Raw genomic sequence first — 18,967 nt, forward strand, 5'->3', positions numbered from 1 at the left:
TTATACATTTTCACTTTGAGAAATTTTCATTTGACCAGAGCTGTTTTGTGTGTGTGTGTGTGTGTGTGTGTGTGTGTGTGTGTGTGTGTGTACAAATTGCTGCTGTTGGAACAAAACCTTTTCTCCAAAAAGTTAAGTTTACAGGACAAGGAAAAACTCACACACACACACACACACACACACACACACATATATATATATATATATATAACAAACCCCGCCCTCAAAAATCCACCTTGAAGCACTTGCAACAGTTCCTCCCACCTTCAAGACACATCATCTTCAGTTTTTAAGCTGAAAAATATCACTACTAGGCTACTGCTGCACTGCTGCAGGATGCGAATAGAAACGTTTCCAAGCAATGTCCCTATAAAGAATATATAACGACACATTAAAGTGTTGATCAAGTTGGAAGAACTCACCCTGCTTTAATCCAGGCATGTCTGGAATTCTCTCCACTCTGCCGACCCTGTTTCAGTCAAAAAAAAACATTTCTGATTGTTACTGTGTCCTTGTACAAGACAAGAGAGAGAGCAAAAATACTTCAATCAGACAATTTAAAAAGCGCAAACGTAACAAGAGCTAAGATAAATGACAGACACGATTGGTTGAGTCTCACCACTTTCATGAAGCAGTCAAAAGTTAAAGGACTTTTGAACAAAAATAACACAGGGACAAAAATTTTCCTTACAACTGTAGAGGTTATAAACATATAGAACATGCAACTTCTACAAACATGCACACGAACTGAAAAACTGAAGCCCAGTATAGGGGTTACACCTAATCCAAACTTTTCGGTCCAGGTTTTGAAGTAGCTGCTTCTGCTTCCCACTATTTGCTCTATGAAGTTTACACACAATGGTCCTTATTCATCATAGTTTGCAGATTTGACCACCCTGAATGACGTATGAAACACTCCACATCTGATTAATGAAACTACAGTACGACATTGAAACGGGTGATTTAAGCACAACTGAATCAGCTTCAGCGCACTGAAATGAGTGCTCATGTATCTTATTTCCATATTTTTTGCAAAGGACACCCCCCAATTTTCGTCATATACAAGAATTTGCATAAAGCACAACCTAATTTATGCAGATATTTTGAATAGTGAGCCAAAAAAAATGAAAACATTCAGGAGACTGAAAGGAAAAAGTGCAATATGTCTTGAAATGGAACAATAATAGTTGTAGCATTTGTTTATATCAGTCTTACATTCTTTTCATTATACGCATTGCCATGTGAAGTTATAAGTATTATAATTGTTATTTTGTAACTGATATTATTGATGATAACTTTTAATGATAATTTTGAATAGTTGACTGCAAATCAAGAATTTTAAATTTTTTACGCTCAAATTAACACTTCCAGACATGACTTTGACCATATATAAACACCAAGTGAAACAGATATATAGCAGAACTTTCAGTGAAATGTGCATGCGTTCTTTTTACAATTTATCTGCATGCTACTTTTATGAATAAGGGCCACACAATGAAAGAACATTTTAACACTGCATTCACAAATACACATTACCAATAATTAGACTCCTAAAATCTCAAATATTTGAGGAAAAAAAAAACGATATGGCAGACAACTATGTTATGTACACATTTCAAATTTCTTATGCTTTGCTCCTAAGTTTACCACTGTTTACACTCTAGATCTCAACCAAATATCAAACAGACTACTTGTGCATCAACAACAATATGGGGGAAAAACACAAAAACTCTGGTACACATTTAAGAGATGTGCCTCTACTTTTTCCTTCAAGGTATACCATCTGACCAATGCCTTGAACATTCAGCCTTAGACAAATGGAGCAGATAAATGGAGGTAAAGCAGGATAGCTGGAGGCCCAAAGGGTGTGCCACTGTAGAGCTCTGAATGCTTTGAAGCACTCATATGAGGCAACCATGCTGCAAGACTGCAAGGGCTGATGTTTCAAATGGATAAAAAAAAATAATAACCATGGGACTGAGCTAGATTAAAGAACTGTTAGAGTCAACAACAAACACAACACAAAGACATCTGAAGCTGAATATTTTATGATAATGATACATTCCTAATTTATTTAAGTAATAAACACAGAAATCTTGCTTAAAAATAACAGGCTGATTTCACACAACAACTGTAAACTGTAAATTCTGTTCTCCTCACATGCAATGTTGTAGAGCATGCCTTTAGTTATGAGCATTTGAAAACAGTACAAGACGTAAGTCAAGAACACAACTTCAGTAAAAGAAAAAAATAGACCAAAAAGTTTTAAATTGACCTGCTCATCTTCTCTGCTTTCCTCTGTAAAACAGGTTAAAATAAAACAGGCATGTTAAGTGCAAAGATCATGCATTAGCACATGTAAACAATTTTAAAACAAGAGAAACAAGCCTTATTTTGAGTAAGAGTTTTGTTAGAAAGATTTTCTAAGTTCTACCTTTTAAACATATAAATCACACAACCATGCAAATTATACCTGGATTGAATTCCTCCTCAGAAAAAGTATGCTTTGATCCACTAGAAATCCTAGACAGCTTATATCTTTGTCTCTGTTCCTTGAGAACACGTTGGATATTGGCAAGGCACTTCTGGTGGTGAGGGTCTAGTTGTTCAGAGTTGTCATTGTCTAGGTCTACCTGAGCCTCTGCCTGATTTACCTCAACCTCTGCTTCAAGGACTGTGCCCAGTGATCTTGGCTCAATGCCTTCACACGCAACGTGAGGTGTTTCTGCTTGAAGCGGCTCTTCATGACAACTCTCCACTGTTCCTGAACTGGGGTCTACTTTCTCTGAGCTGAGGTCAGGAGAGCTGTCTGCATGGGAAACCTCTAGTTCGGTTAAACGTTCTTCTGCACTGACTGAATGGTCCATTGAGTAGTATTCCGTTGGAGTACAAGAGGGAGACGCAGTACCAGAAGTTGATCCCTGAAGATCAAACAACTGGGAGTCACCTGGTTGGTCCATGTGTAATTTTAGGTCATTAAGGTCATATTCTCCATGAAAACAGGCACTGTCTCTCTTTTCAGGTGATAAACTTTGATCCAAGGTTTCACAGCTTGATGGCATGAAACGATCCGAATCAGATCCATCCACAGTTGATTCAACTTCCAAAAGATCATTTGAAAGTTTGTCAGGACTAGAGGCTATATCCGACAGATTCTCATCTTGATCTTGAGGATCGGCCACCTCAAGCCTCTGCAGAGCTCCACGAAGAGCAGATCGAAAAGTGAGCATGGCCTTACTAATCTTTACAACATCAATCCCGACATTGGGTGGCTGGGAACCATCTGTATCAGTGTTCTCAGAGAAATCTGGATCACACTGTACATCAGGCATGCTTACGCAAATTCTCTCAGACCACTCTTTTTCTGTGCTATCTGCAGAATCCACGTCAACATGCCCGACACAAAGGCAGTGCTCGCAAGAAGAGTGCATTTCTTGGCAGCCATCGTCATAGTCCGTCAGTCCCATAGTGGAACAACTAAGGCTTCTGGATGGACCGCTACACAGCTCATCAGCATATGCATCCATGGTATGGTACCCTGAACTCCGGGAATATGGGCAATTTGGTGTGCAATCACAATCTGTATCAGGCACTGCTTGTTTCCTGGAAAGCCTCCAGTCTGCCACACTAGACAAGCTGGACTGGGAGTTGTATTGGTGTCCAAACAATAAGGATAGGTGCTCAGAACTGCTTCGGGAAGAGTGGCCTGGAGTGCTAGTCTCTCCACCATTGTACCTACACCAGGTATCAGGTTGTGTGACATCTTCCACCTCATCTGCACTATTCTGGCAAGAACAGTAATCCTCTTCACTCCATCCAGTGTCTCCACTCCACCCTCCCTCTCCACTCATGCTTAAAGGCATGCCTGATGTACCCCAGCCATCCCTTTGTAGGTCTGCCTCCCTTAAAAGGTAACTACAATCCTGGCCTCTACTCTTGGAGCTGTGACATGAGGATAAAGAACTCGTACTTGGGAAGTCCTGGGCATAAAGCCTGTCATGACTGGGGTAGTTGGAAGGAGGTACCCTGCTAGATGATTCATCTGAGTGATCTGAAACCTCAGGATCATGCAATTTGGATTTTCTTGGTGCATCAGGATAAAACGGGGTTCCATTCCTTTCGGACTTCGCAGGCTTCTTCATAGGACTTTTGTTCTTCTGGGTGGCCACCATCAATTTCTGTTTGCCTAAGCTCCTGTGATGAGTCATTAGTCTTCGAGGTGAGGGGTGACCAATGGCACCAGCTGAATAAAGCTCCTCGATTTCCATCAGCACAGCATCCACACAGCAGGAAACTTCATCAACGGAGCCACTCACCGATGTCAAGTACTGCCTCAAGTCTGAGATCTCCTCTTGAATTTTATTAATCCCCTGAAGCTCTTTTAAAATGTGTTCTACTATGGTGCTGGAACTTTTTTCCTTGCTTTTGCCTCCTCCTTCCTCTTCGTTCGCAGATCTTCTCATCTCTTCCATCTTAGCTCTTTTGTCTACACAGTCTCTGTAGTCAGACAGAGGGGTGTTGGTGTGCACTTGGCCCAGAATCCTGACAGCACCTTCTCTGTTCAACTCAGCTTCCTCAATGAGGTGTTTCCTGTCCACTTTAATATCAGTTTTAGCATTTGGCAGAGAGGTAAGACCACATTCATGGCTAGACGATTCCTGATTTATTTCACAGGCAAACATGTCTTCCTCCACCTCTGGATTGGGGTGCTGAAGGTCATGCTCCTCGGGGCCCTGAAGACATTTCTGGATCTTTTTGCGCAGGCCACGTCTAACATTGGGGCTCTGGGCTCTTTTCTTGCCCACTTCTTTTCTCTTGGCCAGGTTCGGCTGGAAGATGCCAGTTTCGTTTGTCTCATCTTGTTCATTGTTACAACTTAGGGATAACATTCCTTGGGCTCAGGTGTCCCTTGGGTGCTGACCGCCTTTGGGTTAGATAATCTCTACATATTGACCATCAGCTTGAGGTTCGGGTGACTAAAGCCATAGAAAATTGTTTTTCACTTGCATATATCACCTGTAACATATAAATAAGCCTTGTTCAGTTCTATGCTGCCGGAGAGTCAGAACAATCATACACAGTGGATTGCATTTGTCAAAAATATTTGGCAATGAAAGAAATTAAAAGAATTGGCATATATAGAGGACTTAACCATTGACTCACTAGGACACTAGAAATGTTCCATTCTCAATCAAACTGCTTGAGAAACACCCCCAAATAATTCACTTTCAAGAGTATAGGCATCCAGTAATGAATGTTGAGGAATCCTAAAAGACTGACGTATAACTATTGCTAGGTCTGATGAAAACTATTAAAGAAAAACAGTTGGTCAGTGTAATGCAAACCCCTCAATGATATTTAGGGATCATCAACAAAACCGTCTTCATATTTTATCTTTTGGAAAACCATTATTTGTCACTGAGGAAGAAATGGCGGGTACCGTAAAGCTGGTCTTAAATCAGTGACCACTCACTCACTGAAATGATATAGTAGGCAACTGACAACATGGCAATTAGACAACAGCTCAATTATCTTGTCTGTGTCCAGTTCAGTAAAGTGTCTGTACTTTAATACTCTGCTAAATCTGTCTTTGTCTCTGAATAACATATTTAAACAACTATGTGTGAATGCTAGAAATAATGCATTAAACTATTCATCATGTGAATAATCTGCTTGTTGGACTTCACTGTTTAAAAAACGTATGTCCACAAGAGCAGATTCTGGCTAATAACGTTGTCTACACCAGCGGAATACAGGCAAAATAGTTTTTATATACTTTTCAGACACTATCCTATCTGAATGTACTACAGTCCAAGAAAGTGTGTACAGGCTTGACACATGCGTTGGGTAATTCTTATTTAGAATAAGGCTTTGTAATTCTGAGTCTATGTGAATGTTATAGCAATCCAGCTGTGTGCACCATGTGTCATTTAGTTGTTACCCAGAACCCTGCTGGGTCTAATGGCTGCTTTACCATTTCCCCAGCCTGACAGGGTGACACCACATTTAGCTGGTCTTTTTTCAGCAGAATAATTTATGGGATTGTGACCCCTCCCCCACACCCCTCATCAGCCTTGTTGGTAAAAAGCAAATATCTAATACGTGTGAAGAAGCCCTGCAAACTGCTCTTGTTGACAGCTACTTTTCACTGTTTTTGAATGTAAATTGTGTACAGCCTGGTGTACTACATCAGCTTTAATGCACAACTTCTAATATATTTGAAATTAAGAGGAACGTCACATTTCAAAGGTCTAATTCAAAATATAGTATTTGTAAGCTGAACAATAAAAGGGCATGCAGAAGGTACTGAAAATGAAATGATGATAACTATGTTTCCTTGTGAATTCAGCGACAACTCTTTTGCTATCTCATGTTTCCATGTAAACTATATTTGCTTGGCTTTGGAATTACTTTATTGCCATTTGTTAAGCGTTGCAATGTTTTAATTTAAAATATTATTACATTTTGATGTATGTTTTTAACATTTATCAAATTCAGTTTCAATAATTGAACTTTTTAATTGTTTGTATGCATCTAAAGATTGAACTCACAAACGTGGGACATAAACAATACCAAGAATATCTGTCTGCAGAGCCGCAGAGCCACAGTTTCATGCCAGCAGTTTCACTCCAGCAGGATCGAGGCAGTGGCATTCAGCGCATGCGCCGACATTCGTTTTGGTTTTTCTTAGCGAGTTTTAGGCTAATGAACATTTCAGTCAATTTATGTGGGTTTCTAATAAATATTTTTTCCTATTTTAAGCTTTAGGCTAAAACAAACTTGGGTTTGAACACATAAATAGATTCACAGGGTTAATATTACACAAACTACAGCTTATGTGTTCTTGGTAAACCAATGGGTTATGTAGACATATAGCTCAATTAACTTACCCTTAATACGGGGGCTTTATGTGTATACTTATATTACATGTGCAGGAATAAAACTTTACCTTAAGCAGCTTAAACTGAGCATAATAAGCTTTAGGCTAAAACAAACTTTGTTTTTTGAACATATCCCTACTGAAAAAATCCATAGAAACCATTAAGTGTTTCTTTCGGTTTCTGATGGTTTTGTAATGTGTTTTGGCTCATGGTTTAACCGGTTACCAATGGTTCATTTGTATATTGGCAACTGTATCCCTTCCTGAAAGGTAATATGCATATGGTGACACATACAACCAGCACAAACAGTCACTGTTTACATCAGAGATGTTATAAATGAGCAGACCAGCCAATGGTTGAATTATGATTGGGACACTCGTAACGCTCAACTTTCCTATAAGGACTTTGTTTACATGGCACAATCGTGCTGTCCTACTGCACAGGCCTTCCTCTGGCCTGAAACCGCTGGAGTGAAAATGCGTGTGTAAATCCCTTGAGAAAACACTTCTCAACAAAACTGACATTTTGACATAAAATATCCTTTATGCATTACATGCACTCATTAAATGTAGCTTTCATTTTCTATGTAATAATGAGCTGTGACACTCTTCAAATACTTTATGTGCTTTATGCTAAAAATTTCAGCATTTATCCAAATCCACAACTGAGACCTAAAGGTGCCCATAGTTGCAAATAAAAAAATATCTGTATTTTACTGTATTATTTAAACAGAAGATGCCCACATGCAGCCCTCTACAGCAGCCTCCAATGTCCTGTTGATGCTAATGGTGGATCAGCGGTTTGGCCAGAACCACAGTTAGTTGTGAGTCATCATCTGAAGCAAGCAATGGAATACATTTCACTGTAATGTGCTCCAGCGACCATTCCGAGCACAGCTAATGTCTATTACTCCACAACGAGGTGGTCATTGAAATTCAGGGACGGTCCTGCTACGCTCCTAAATGCACTCAATGGCCGACATGATTGTAACAGTGACTCCAGCAATGTGCGCTTGAGGTGGTGGCACTCAAGGGCAAGCCTTGGCTTGGTGCCTGGAGTTTGAAATGGGATCTTATATATGATATTCTTCTAGACATTCAGTGCCTGTTCTGGAATCAGGGCTGTCTAAAACATACTCCAGTTCTTGTCACCATGATGCCTGTTTAATTTTTGTTAAAAATATCATTGTGTTACTGATTCCGAATGTTATCAACAAAACGTTTTATCAGTAAATGATATCCCTCAGAGTCAAAACTGCAACAGTTTAAAGTACTATATTTATGCTTACATCTGAATCTCCCAACAGTCTACACTCTAAACTGTATCATAGCATTATTTGTGGTGAAAAACACTTATGGACCAGCTTCTTGGACATATCAAACCCAGTCTTACACTAAATTACAGTAAATGGCAAATTGCCATTGGAAATGCACCATTGGAAATGCACCATTGGAAATTGCTTTTAGTTTAGGCTTAGGCTTCCTCAATGTGAAGCTTAACCTCTGTCCAGTACCACTGAAGAACAGGACGTGTGCACTTGCTTGGCAAGAGAATGTCCAATAGAAATTAATGAATCACACATTCTGTAGGAAAGCCTGCCAGACAAATGGTTACCAATGATAGATGATTAAAAGCTTAGAGGAGCTGGTAGGTTGCCATTTTACAGTCATATAAATGCTTCAGAATATTAAAAACAGTAAACTGTGTGCATGAACATGAACTGAAAAGCACATTTTACATGACTGGATTATTGGAATCTGTCAAATCAATAATTTTTAAGCAACTAAATATTTCACTGTACATCCTAAATCTACTGGCAATGAAAATCCAGGATGCCGTGTAAGTAATAACATGATAATAATGATGATAACATATTAATAATCATGAATTCCACTTCTTCCATCTGAGGTTTAAGCCCCCCAGTAGAGCCGGGGGGGCGAGTAGAGCCGTTAAATCGCTATTTCACAGGTGTCATAATGCTCCCCATCTCTACTTCATTTACAATACAATCCCAGAGACCGAGAGAAACGCTTCCAAATTCCTAATCAGAAACTCCACTACCCCTGGCACAAGTTGAGCCTAGTTTTTAGGTCAGAGTTGTGTCACAGTGAAAAAGACTCCAGGGCATTTGAGAAATCACGTTAATCAGCTCTTGGTGGCCTGTCCTGTTTAACCTAGTTAACGCTGATCTCCCTACGGACTGGAAGGAAATGGTGACGGTGTTGGTCATTCATTATGGGAAAATGCTTTAATATGCCCGATAATGATTACATGCACTTCAGAAGGGTTGAGTTGCTTCATTTGTGTTGTTTTACATGCATTAATTAGTTTGACTCACCACTTAAATAACTCTGTGTGTCTATTTCAAGCAACATCATTTCCAGTTTTGTAACAGTTTGATGAGAAGGGAACACTTGCACTTATGAGTCATATATTTTTTTAACAAACGATTATAAGATCTGTTAAAAAATAAAGGCACCAAAAGGGTTCTTTGGAGCAATGACCTAGAAAAACCACACTGGGTTCCCTTAAGGACCTTTCTGTAACTCGCCCCTTAAAAAGCCACTTCTGTAAATGAGATGTGAGCGTGACGAACCTTTTTAAAGAACCTCCACATGATGTGCAAGCTCCATAGCAATCAAAAGTGTTTCTTAGAACTGGAAGTCCAAGCCAGGAACTGTTTGGGAACCTTGGAGGTTCTTGTATGACTTACACATTAAAATAAAAACTGAACATTTGCTGTTCTGCTCTTTAAAGAACCATCAGTTGAAGAATCAAATGTGCTTCTATACCAATCAAAGGCTTTACTTAGAACTGCATGCCCAAACTAAGAACCATTTAGGAACCTTTGCCCCATGCAGAGGTTCTGGAATGACTGATGTCCTCAAACAAAAACTGAGCATCTTTTGTTTTGCTCTATAAAGAACCATCTGATGAAGAACCACATCTGGTTCCATAAGAAATCTTTTATTGGACAGTTCTTTAAAGAGCCACATTTGTAAAAGAGATGTGAGTGTGAAGCTTAAAAGAAACTCCATATGATGTAAAGGTTTTATACCAATTAAAGGTTCTTCCTAGAACTGTACGTCCAAGCAAAGATCCACTCAGGAACCTTCAAGGTTGTCATTTGAGTGCACTGGTCATGTGAGAACCTCCAAGAGTCTATACCAACAAAAGGTGATTCCTAGAACTGCATATCCAAGCCAAGAACCACTCAGGGAACCTTGGAGGTTCTCGCATGACTGAGGCACTCAAATAAAAACTTTTGTTTTGCTATTTAAAGTGCCATCCACTGAGGAACCACCTAAAAAAGTTGGTGTCTTTAAAGAGCCACTGCCATAAATGAGATGAAGAAGCTTTTTTTAAAGTTTAAAGAACGTCCACATGGTGTAAAAGCTCCATACAAATTAAACATTTCCTGTAAAAACTGTATATCAAAGCCAAGAACCATTTAGGAACCTTTATTTTTTAGAGTGCATTATTATATCACAAAAATAACCTACAGAAAACTATACATAACAAATCTTACCTTACATTTTCCGCCGAAGCACCAAGAAAAGGCACACTTCACTTTCAGAGATCCATCTGATCCACATTGAAGAGCGTCAGGCGTGATGAAAGTACCGCCAAGATATAAAATCCATCATTATAAGCAAAATCCGTATCAGATCTGAAGGGACTGACTTTTGGCAATGAAACAAACTTGAAAAAGGAGGGACTGGCAACCCTCTTCACAGTGAAATACAGTTGAGTGTGGTACTGTCCAGGCTGGCATGACACGGTAACAGTCTAATATCTCTCCCTCCTCACTCTCTCTAACCCCCTCCCTCTCTTTCTTTCTCTCCCCTTTCCCTCCCTCTCTCTCCTTCTGTCCTCTGGCGATGTATTCCAGCACAAAGCTAATCTGAAACTGTCAAAATGCCAGCGCTCTGTCTCTCCTCCATTCCTCTACTCTCTACTCTCTTATCGGCTCCCTCCCTCCCTCTCGCTCTCTTTCATTCTCTCCTTCCCTCCTGCTCCCTCTCTTCCTTTGACTCCTATATAAAACATTAAGGACACTGCACAAATGCACATATCGGTGCTGGCGTTTCGAGTATCTCAAAAAAAAAAAGGCAAAAAACATTCTTACAATGAAACACAAGTTAACGTACATTAATTTTAGTTGTTTTGTACAGTATCATGCAATTTGACAGAGTGAAGAGCAGCTGGTACTTTCAAATTATATAAAAATAATTTTAAAAAGCAAAAATGGAGATACAAGGCTTTATTCTGACAGCAATGATATGAACTACATCAAGTTAGCAAAACTATGCTTCATTTTCATGCAACCATGACTACGACAAGAACAACAATGCGCTCAAATGCAAGCACCATCTTTTAAGACAGCAAAAAGGTTGCTTTTGTTAAGCTAAAAAGGTATAAATCTGTATTTCAGCCAGTTGTGGCAGCGGGACGGCACACTGAAGAAATGATTCATGCTTCATTAGTGCCTTTTAAGGCAACAGGCTTGTGTTTTGAGTGCCACTTTATGTCCTTCATGACAAAATTTATATCTCCGTACGCTGTGCTAAAATCATGCCTGTTCTCACTCCCACTCTATTCGATTAGCAGGCATTTATGCAGGCAACTCAAACAACCCTCACACCAGCAATCTCCATAATGGAGCCTCAAGACAGGACTAGTCTGTAAGAGAGTTTAATTAGCATTAACTAAGTAATATTAATGGAAAGCTTTTCTCTAACGTCACATGCCCACCATGACAATAGACTTACATATTGTTCTTATAGTCCAACAATGTTCAACATCTTCCCATAACTAGTTTTGTAAGACTTGGTATTTTCATATTCTGCTCATATCTTAAGAGGCTCACAAGGCTCATTTGCGATCACTCAGTCACGTGTTGCCATCACAGTTTGGGGTTAATTTAAGCCCCAGTGAATCACATATGTTCAGGCACACAAAGGCACAGAAGGCTTGGTCCCACAATTAGAAACTGTAAAGACAAATAAGACGGAGCAAGAGAAAGAGAAATACAGACTAATCAATGCTGGCAGCAGTATTAAACGGAGATTTCAGACTACACTTCTCTAAAGGCCTTCTGTCTACAAATATTGCAACAATACTCTTACTTCATTGTTAAGATTTGGCTGGAAACAAATGGAAAATAATCCAATCAATTTTAGTTTAGTTTAGATGTTTTTAGCTCTGGAACTGCGTGTGTCTCTTGTACTGCTGTTGTGGCTCCACAGCAGAATTAGATTTTTAGGTAAAAATAAAATAATCCTCATTTGCAGTAAAATAAAGCTCTGCTGATGGTTCTAACACAGTTTTAACAATAAATGGTCTTAAACGCTGAAGTTAATGTAGAACTGCTAATTTCCCTGCCTTTAATCCTTAAGACAGGCGTGCAGACTGCTGGTCACCATGGTAATGCAGACAACAGTCTGGCCTAGCTAGTAGGTATCGAAAAGGCAAAGAGAAAGATTTAAGACGAACATAATTTGGAGACGGATAGACTTATGTGCATTTACAGGCACTTAGCTGGTTTGCTGATACGTTTAATCTGCAGCGAGAAACTGATAAACACTGAAGCCAGCTTCTTGTTCGAATTGTCCCGTTCCACCTTAAATGGTGTAGCAGTTACATTTTGGCGCCGGCAAATCTGAATGAGAAGCCGATTTCAGAAAAAAAAAATCCAATGTTGAGAGACATTTTTAAAGAAACTATTCCACTTTTGAGGAAAGGTTTCCTGCTGGAGGTGCGAGAAAAGTGGCCGTACCTGAGCTAAAGCTTGAAGCAGAGCAAAGTAAGTCTGCATTTTGTCTATATTTTGTTTCTTAGTATATACTAGGACATGATCACATACTGAGACATATTTACAGCCAAGATGGTAAAATGGACATAAAATGTTGTGGCTCCCAAGGTGGTTTGGTTTTTACTGAAAGGACAGAATGGCTCCTCTTAACATTTGGGTTGCTAACTCTTGGGTCATGACTTCAGAAGCTGGACTACAGGCCTTACACTCTAGATTAGCTACCAACATAATCAGGAAGTGACAGTGGAATCCTGTTTTACTTAATTAATTTTAATTAATCTGTTTTAATGGGACCAATTTTGTGAGAAAAAATGGAATCACAGAAGCTCTAGATACATCACTGACTGTGACAAGCTGTAGTCTAACCACGTTTCTGGTAGTTGTTAGGAATACAAAACAGCAGTGGCAGCTATATGCCACTGAATCACTGTAAAACTGCTACATACCAGGACAAATATATGCTAGTGCATATATTTGTGCTTCAAGCTTCAAATAAAAAGTTTATGTGCAGAAGCGTCAACTTAGTACTAATACACTACTAGAACTACTTTAGGAACACTAGCTTAAAATAGCCTTATCATAGAAGTGTTTTTTTCTGCATTTTTTGACCGAGATTTAAGGCCTGAATTATAGGCCTAGCTCTAACAGTCAGTTTGTAGGCATGAATGAACTAAGCTGCAGTACCTAATGTGAATTTCACCTCCAAAAAATGAGAACCTGCATTAGCATATACATCACATATTTTTACATTTATTCCTCCTTCTACACAATTCTGAGCTGATCCACAGTTCAGTATAATGATTCATTGGGGCAACAGTTGCTATCAGTCGTGATTTAGGATTTGTTTGTCTTTACCGTTAGCTTTTAAGTTTTTGACCTCATTATTATTTTTTGATTTGACACTACAAATCCAAGCAATTTACAGGATGTTTACGACATTCTAAATTTTACTTGGCACATCTTTCTTTTCTCAACACACGCATAGACACACGCCTCTCTCTCTCTCTGTCTTTCTATCTCCAGCCTCCTGCTTCCCCGTGTTTAATTAGTCCTCTAGACTTTATCAGTGATGGCTAGACAGCATCTCAGGAGTGCCTGACCTTGGCCTTTGCAGATTAGTGCTGTGGGGTCTGGAGTGGCTTCACCTGACTGATATCAAAGCCCAAGATTAACAGCCATGCCCTGGGTCCTTCTAGTCTGGCAGAGTGGACCACACATCACATTCTCAGTCCGACTGACTGATCTGCGCTGTGAAGAAGCTCCAACCAAGAAGAGTCGAGATGGCACTACAGCTGCTCCAGTTATCATTGTTATTGACTATTTTGTTATTTGAGAGCAGCAAATGCTCACATTGGACGTTTTTGAGAGGACAAAGTTATTACGTTTTGGATATTTAACACTGAGTACATTTACATGCACCCAATAATCCGATCATAATCGGATTTCTGCAGTTATCTGATTATTCAAATTGTTGTGTAACCAGCACACTCTGATTTCTTAGATCAGAGTAAGGTCGTGTATCTGCACTTTATGCAATCCCCTATATGCTGCTGCTCCGTGCTACACTATGGGGTCTAAAAAGCAACATTTTGTTCCAATGTATACAAGTTATATTAAGGAATAACATTAAAACCCAACTGAATTGACTTGAGACATATCATCAAAAAATGAATGTGGTGAAAGACAACCAATCCCAGACTCATGAGTGAGTTGAAGTGGGTGTGATTCATACTTACCTAACAGTCCATTATAATTTCAGTAGAGTGTATTGGTAAGATGTTGGTAATAGGGATATCAGGGATAAAAGTACTTTTGGGCGGTCTTTGTGTGAAAAAGGATAAGGTGCAATAGGAACAGACAAAGGAGACGGATGGTATGGGGTCCCTACTATACCTCCTGAAGCTGAACTCTCACTTTGTTGATGGCCTTCAGCCAGCGCACTCGAGACGGGGAGAACGGCAGAGGTGGTCCATCATCCTGAAAGCTGAGACAAACACACATGCCATGAGAGTAGCTAATTTTCAGAAATGTGTAACTTACTACGTTCAAGCAGTTGCTCAAAGCTGTTTTTATGCACAACTGCAGGGACAACCCAGAGCAATACAGGATTAGGTGCATTCTTTAAGGGTACAATGGCAACACCTATAGTATGATCTGAAACCATGCACTTCATAACAGGGTTATTATAGTTAACTAAAGATATTACTAAAACAAAAACTGGTGATGAAAAAGTTCTTGTTAACTAAAAAAAAACAAAAGTTTTTGCTTTTTGCTTCTCCAGTGTGAGAATGAGAGTTCAGAAGTGAATTCTTTCTGTGTTTGGCTGTATTTAAGAAAAGCTAAAACTATTAATGCTAATTAAGGACTAACTAAAATTAAACTGAAATAAAAAACAAAAACTAATATTAATATTATTAACAATAATAATAATAATAAAAATTTCAAAACTATCATAATCACCCTGGTTCATAATCATTCCAACCTTTCAGTAAGCTAAAATTATTCAAAGAAAAAATACTAGCAAAAAAAAAAAAGGATTTGTTTTCTTTAAATAATGTTACTTTAGCATATTTTGGTAATATCAGCCAAAGGTCCCAATAATTTTAGACTTTGCTGGACAGCACATCCTTACCTTTTCAGTGATTTCTCTGGCTTCTTTTCCACTTGGGGAACAGGAACACTATCTTTCTTTAAGGTATTGCTAACACCTCTTCCAGCTTCTTGATGGGATTTCAACCCCTCCTCCTCCCCCCAGGAGGTATGTCCATTGGCAGGGTGGTGTCCATTTGTGGGTGGACGATAGCCTGTACTGTGGAAAGAGTGGTGGGACTCCTCTAGTTCCGAACATGCAACACTCTCCTGGCCATTCTCGCTGAGTGGAGAACTGGCTTGACTGAGGTTCCCTGAAGATCCAAAACGACTACTGTCTGCCGGGCTGATTTGGGTGGAGAAGAAGAAAAAAAAAGTTCAGTAAGTCACAAACCAGTTTTAAACGTACTGGTAACAATGCTAAAAAGCTATGGGATAGGGAAAGTATTGAGACAGGAGAGCAAAAGTATGGAAACAAAACAATAACTAACATACAGACACATACAAACACACACAGTTAAAAACATGTTTGATGACACGTCCAAAGGGTGGATTGCAATAATCACAACTATTTCCATCTTTTGACGCTAATATTGAAGTTAGTTCATCATAAATTGCTTCGAAGACCATTTATGATGCTACTAGCCTTTTTGCACTCAAAAGCTCCTTGTTTTCCTGCTGTAATCCTGAGGAGAGATCTGCAGAGGGTGGGGGCTGGACCTGGGATTCCTGCTCTTTTTGGGATGGAGGATCTATGTCAGGTGTGGAGACACTAACACAGGGTTCTGCCAAGTCACCTACTGGACCTAGAGTTTCGTTCTTTTGGACGTCTGCCTCAGAGGTCTTCTCTGAGCCTGACGCAGCTTCATGTTTAATTTCACTGTAACCTTTATTAACATTTTCTGCCTTTGAGACCAAATGGCTAGGGTCTACATTATTACCAGGTGCACTTTCTATACTATTTACATGATTGTCCTGGGCTTTAGGCTGAGTTGTGACAACAGAGGGATTCTGTTGCTTGGGAGGTGCTGCTGTCTCTTTTTGCCATGGTAAATTTATTTTTGCTCCGAACAAAGAAGCTGTTGTTGGTTCTTCCTTTGACGTAGCTGACTTCTCTTCTTGAAACAGACCTGTTGAGAATGACTTAAAGCCAGACAGAAGTCCGCCACCATCTGTTTGTGCCATTGTGGGGAGGCCTTTTGGTATGCTGGATGCTGAAGAAAACAAAGATCCAAAAGACTTTCCAGCATCTCCAGATCCTGGAAGGAAACCAAACGTCGGGGGTGATAAGCCAGCCATGCCAAACATGGGCTGAGATGGTTCTGATGTCAGAGGCTGTTGGACTGGCTTAGGACTTTCTGTGGGAGGTCCTGACTTCACTGTTTTATCTTCAGGTTCTCTAACAATGACAACTGACTTCTCATGTATCACTTCAATGAATTTCTCATTATTAATAGTTCCATCAGATGGGCTAACATCAGGTGGGTTCACAACTGCAGGTGCTAAACCTTTAATAGAGTCTTGCGCAGATGTAGCCAATGTATCTAATTCAGATTCTGTGTTGATTTGATCATTTTTGTTTTCAGGCAAAGGTACATTCCCTAGAGATGAAACCATATCTTTAGTTATTTTTTGATTTTGCACAGCAGATTGACTTGTGAGGGAAGGAGATGGCATTGCCTCTGTTGGTTTGGGTGCCTCAGGGGTTTTAAACATACCAAAGAGGTCAGTTTTCAAAGACTCGGTTGGTAGACTACTTGGAAAGCCAAAGAGTGAAGTTTTCTGTTGTGTCTGAGACCCTGATGTAGATGACTTAAAAAATGAAGATTGTGCCTGAGAGAAAAAACCACCTGATGGTTTGGGTGGTCCACTGGCACTAGAGAACATTTTTGACATGAACCCAGAGACCACTTCAGCTGATGAGTCTAATACAGACTTTTCTGCTTCAGTGGGTATTTGCCTGCTTTCAGCTGTTATGGGTTGTGTAGCAGTCACATTATCTTGTTTAGCCTGAGATTGAGTCTCATTGGATTTCATATCTTGTGGTTGTTCCTGTTTTTTACATTGCTCTGAGCATGACTGAGCATCAGTAACTACTTCTCTGGATGTAAGAGGCTTACTTATGTCTTGGCTTACTGCAATAACTTTTCCATCAACAGTTACTTTCTCAGTTTCAGTGGGTCCTGAGCACTCAGGATGAGGGGTGGTCTCAGGGTATGTTAGTGTGTCCACTGATGCTTGCATTGTCACTGGTTCTTCTTTACCCTCCATTTTTTCAGTAATATCAACTGGAACAGAATCAGTTGATGGAGCTACTTTATGGTCAGCTCCAGCAGCAGGATGGCCAGTATTCACATCCTGAGATTTTGATACTTCAGGTTTCTTTTCATCCATAAATGACATGTTCAGGAGGCCAAATCCTCCAGTCTTGGATTTATTATCTTCTGTGGCATCTCCTCTGGAAAATAATGAGGACAGACTGAAAAGCCCCTCAGTTTCAGGTGGTTTAGATGTTGTCCCTGTCGAACCAGGTGTGGGTGTGGGACTAGCACCACCAAACATGGAAAGCAGACCTCTTCCAGGAGCATCTTTAGCAGTTGTGCCACCAGGTAAAATACCCCCCAATAATGAAGAAGTTGGTGGTGTGGGTTGTTGTGGACTTGATCCACCAAACATGGAAAACAAACTTTTCCCTGGTAGTTCTTTAGAAGCTGAAGCCCCTGCACCTGAACTTGATTGTTCACTTTGGTCTGAGAACATGGAAAATAGACCCTTGCCAGGACCATCTTTTGGTCCTGTGGCACCAGAGAGAATTCCACCAAGTAGAGTTCCAGCCTGAGAAGCTGCACTTTGAGAACCTGAGCCACTGAACAACGATGGTAAACTCGATGTTGCTTCTTCTTTTGGTGGAACAGCTCCCTGGATGGTGACCCCAGAAGCTGATCCCTCTAGAGTGGTTGATTCAGTGTCAACAACTTCTTTTGGAGCAGTTGAGGAAACTGCAGTGGAAGACTGCACAGGTTGGGTTTCACTGGGCTGAGGACTAGGTCTAATGAGCACTGACAGTGATCCTTTACCTTGAGTTTCATTTGCAACAGATGTCCCAGAAAGTATTCCACTGAGAACAGGAGGGGGTTGAGATGGATCTTGCTGTTGATTTGAGGTGCCTTTAGGTGGAGACACGTCAGGCTCTTTACTATCTGATGAGGTACAATTAGTAGAGTCTTCCTGTTGTATATGCTGCTGTGAGATAGGAACTGCAGGCATTGAGGTCACATCTTTGATTGATGGCTCTTTAGATGGTTCATTTTTGGGGGCAGTTGATTCAGGGGTTGCCCTAGCCTGTGCGTTTTGTGGGGTGTCAATCAGTACTTTAGGTTGAGCAGAAGTCTGTGCATTTGGTTCGGAGCTCTGTCCACCAAACATAGAGAGTAGCCCTTTTGCTGATCCATCATTACTACTAGAGCCTGACAGGATTCCACCAAGAATTGATGTTGTCTGGGGCGTATTTTGTTGTGGACTAGGACCACTAAATAATGACAGCAGACCTTTTGCAGGTGGTTCTTTTTGAGGAGCTGGTTCCTGAAGTTTACTTGCACTGGCAGAATTAGGTTGTGGTGAAGTCATCTGAGGACTAGGACCACCAAACATGGAGAGGATGCCTTTCCCCTGTGGCTCTTTG

The 18,967-nt window shown here is 40.1% G+C and overlaps 1 protein-coding gene across 1 annotated transcript in view; it reads right to left on the reverse strand.

Moving 5' to 3' along the window:
- The window catches only part of unc13bb (unc-13 homolog Bb (C. elegans)), a 150,286-nt gene that overhangs the window by 55,687 nt on the left and 75,632 nt on the right, over positions 1–18,967 (reverse strand). Inside the window, exons 9-11 of the mRNA XM_036594423.1 lie at positions 15,329–15,631; positions 14,590–14,680; positions 423–469 (exon numbers count right to left, since the gene is read on the reverse strand). Of these exons, the coding sequence (XP_036450316.1) occupies positions 423–469; positions 14,590–14,680; positions 15,329–15,631 (441 nt within the window). The remainder of the gene's footprint in view (positions 1–422; positions 470–14,589; positions 14,681–15,328; positions 15,632–18,967) is intronic.

Source organism: Colossoma macropomum, unplaced genomic scaffold, assembly GCF_904425465.1.
Source record: "Colossoma macropomum unplaced genomic scaffold, Colossoma_macropomum, whole genome shotgun sequence".
NCBI lineage: Eukaryota > Metazoa > Chordata > Actinopteri > Characiformes > Serrasalmidae > Colossoma > Colossoma macropomum.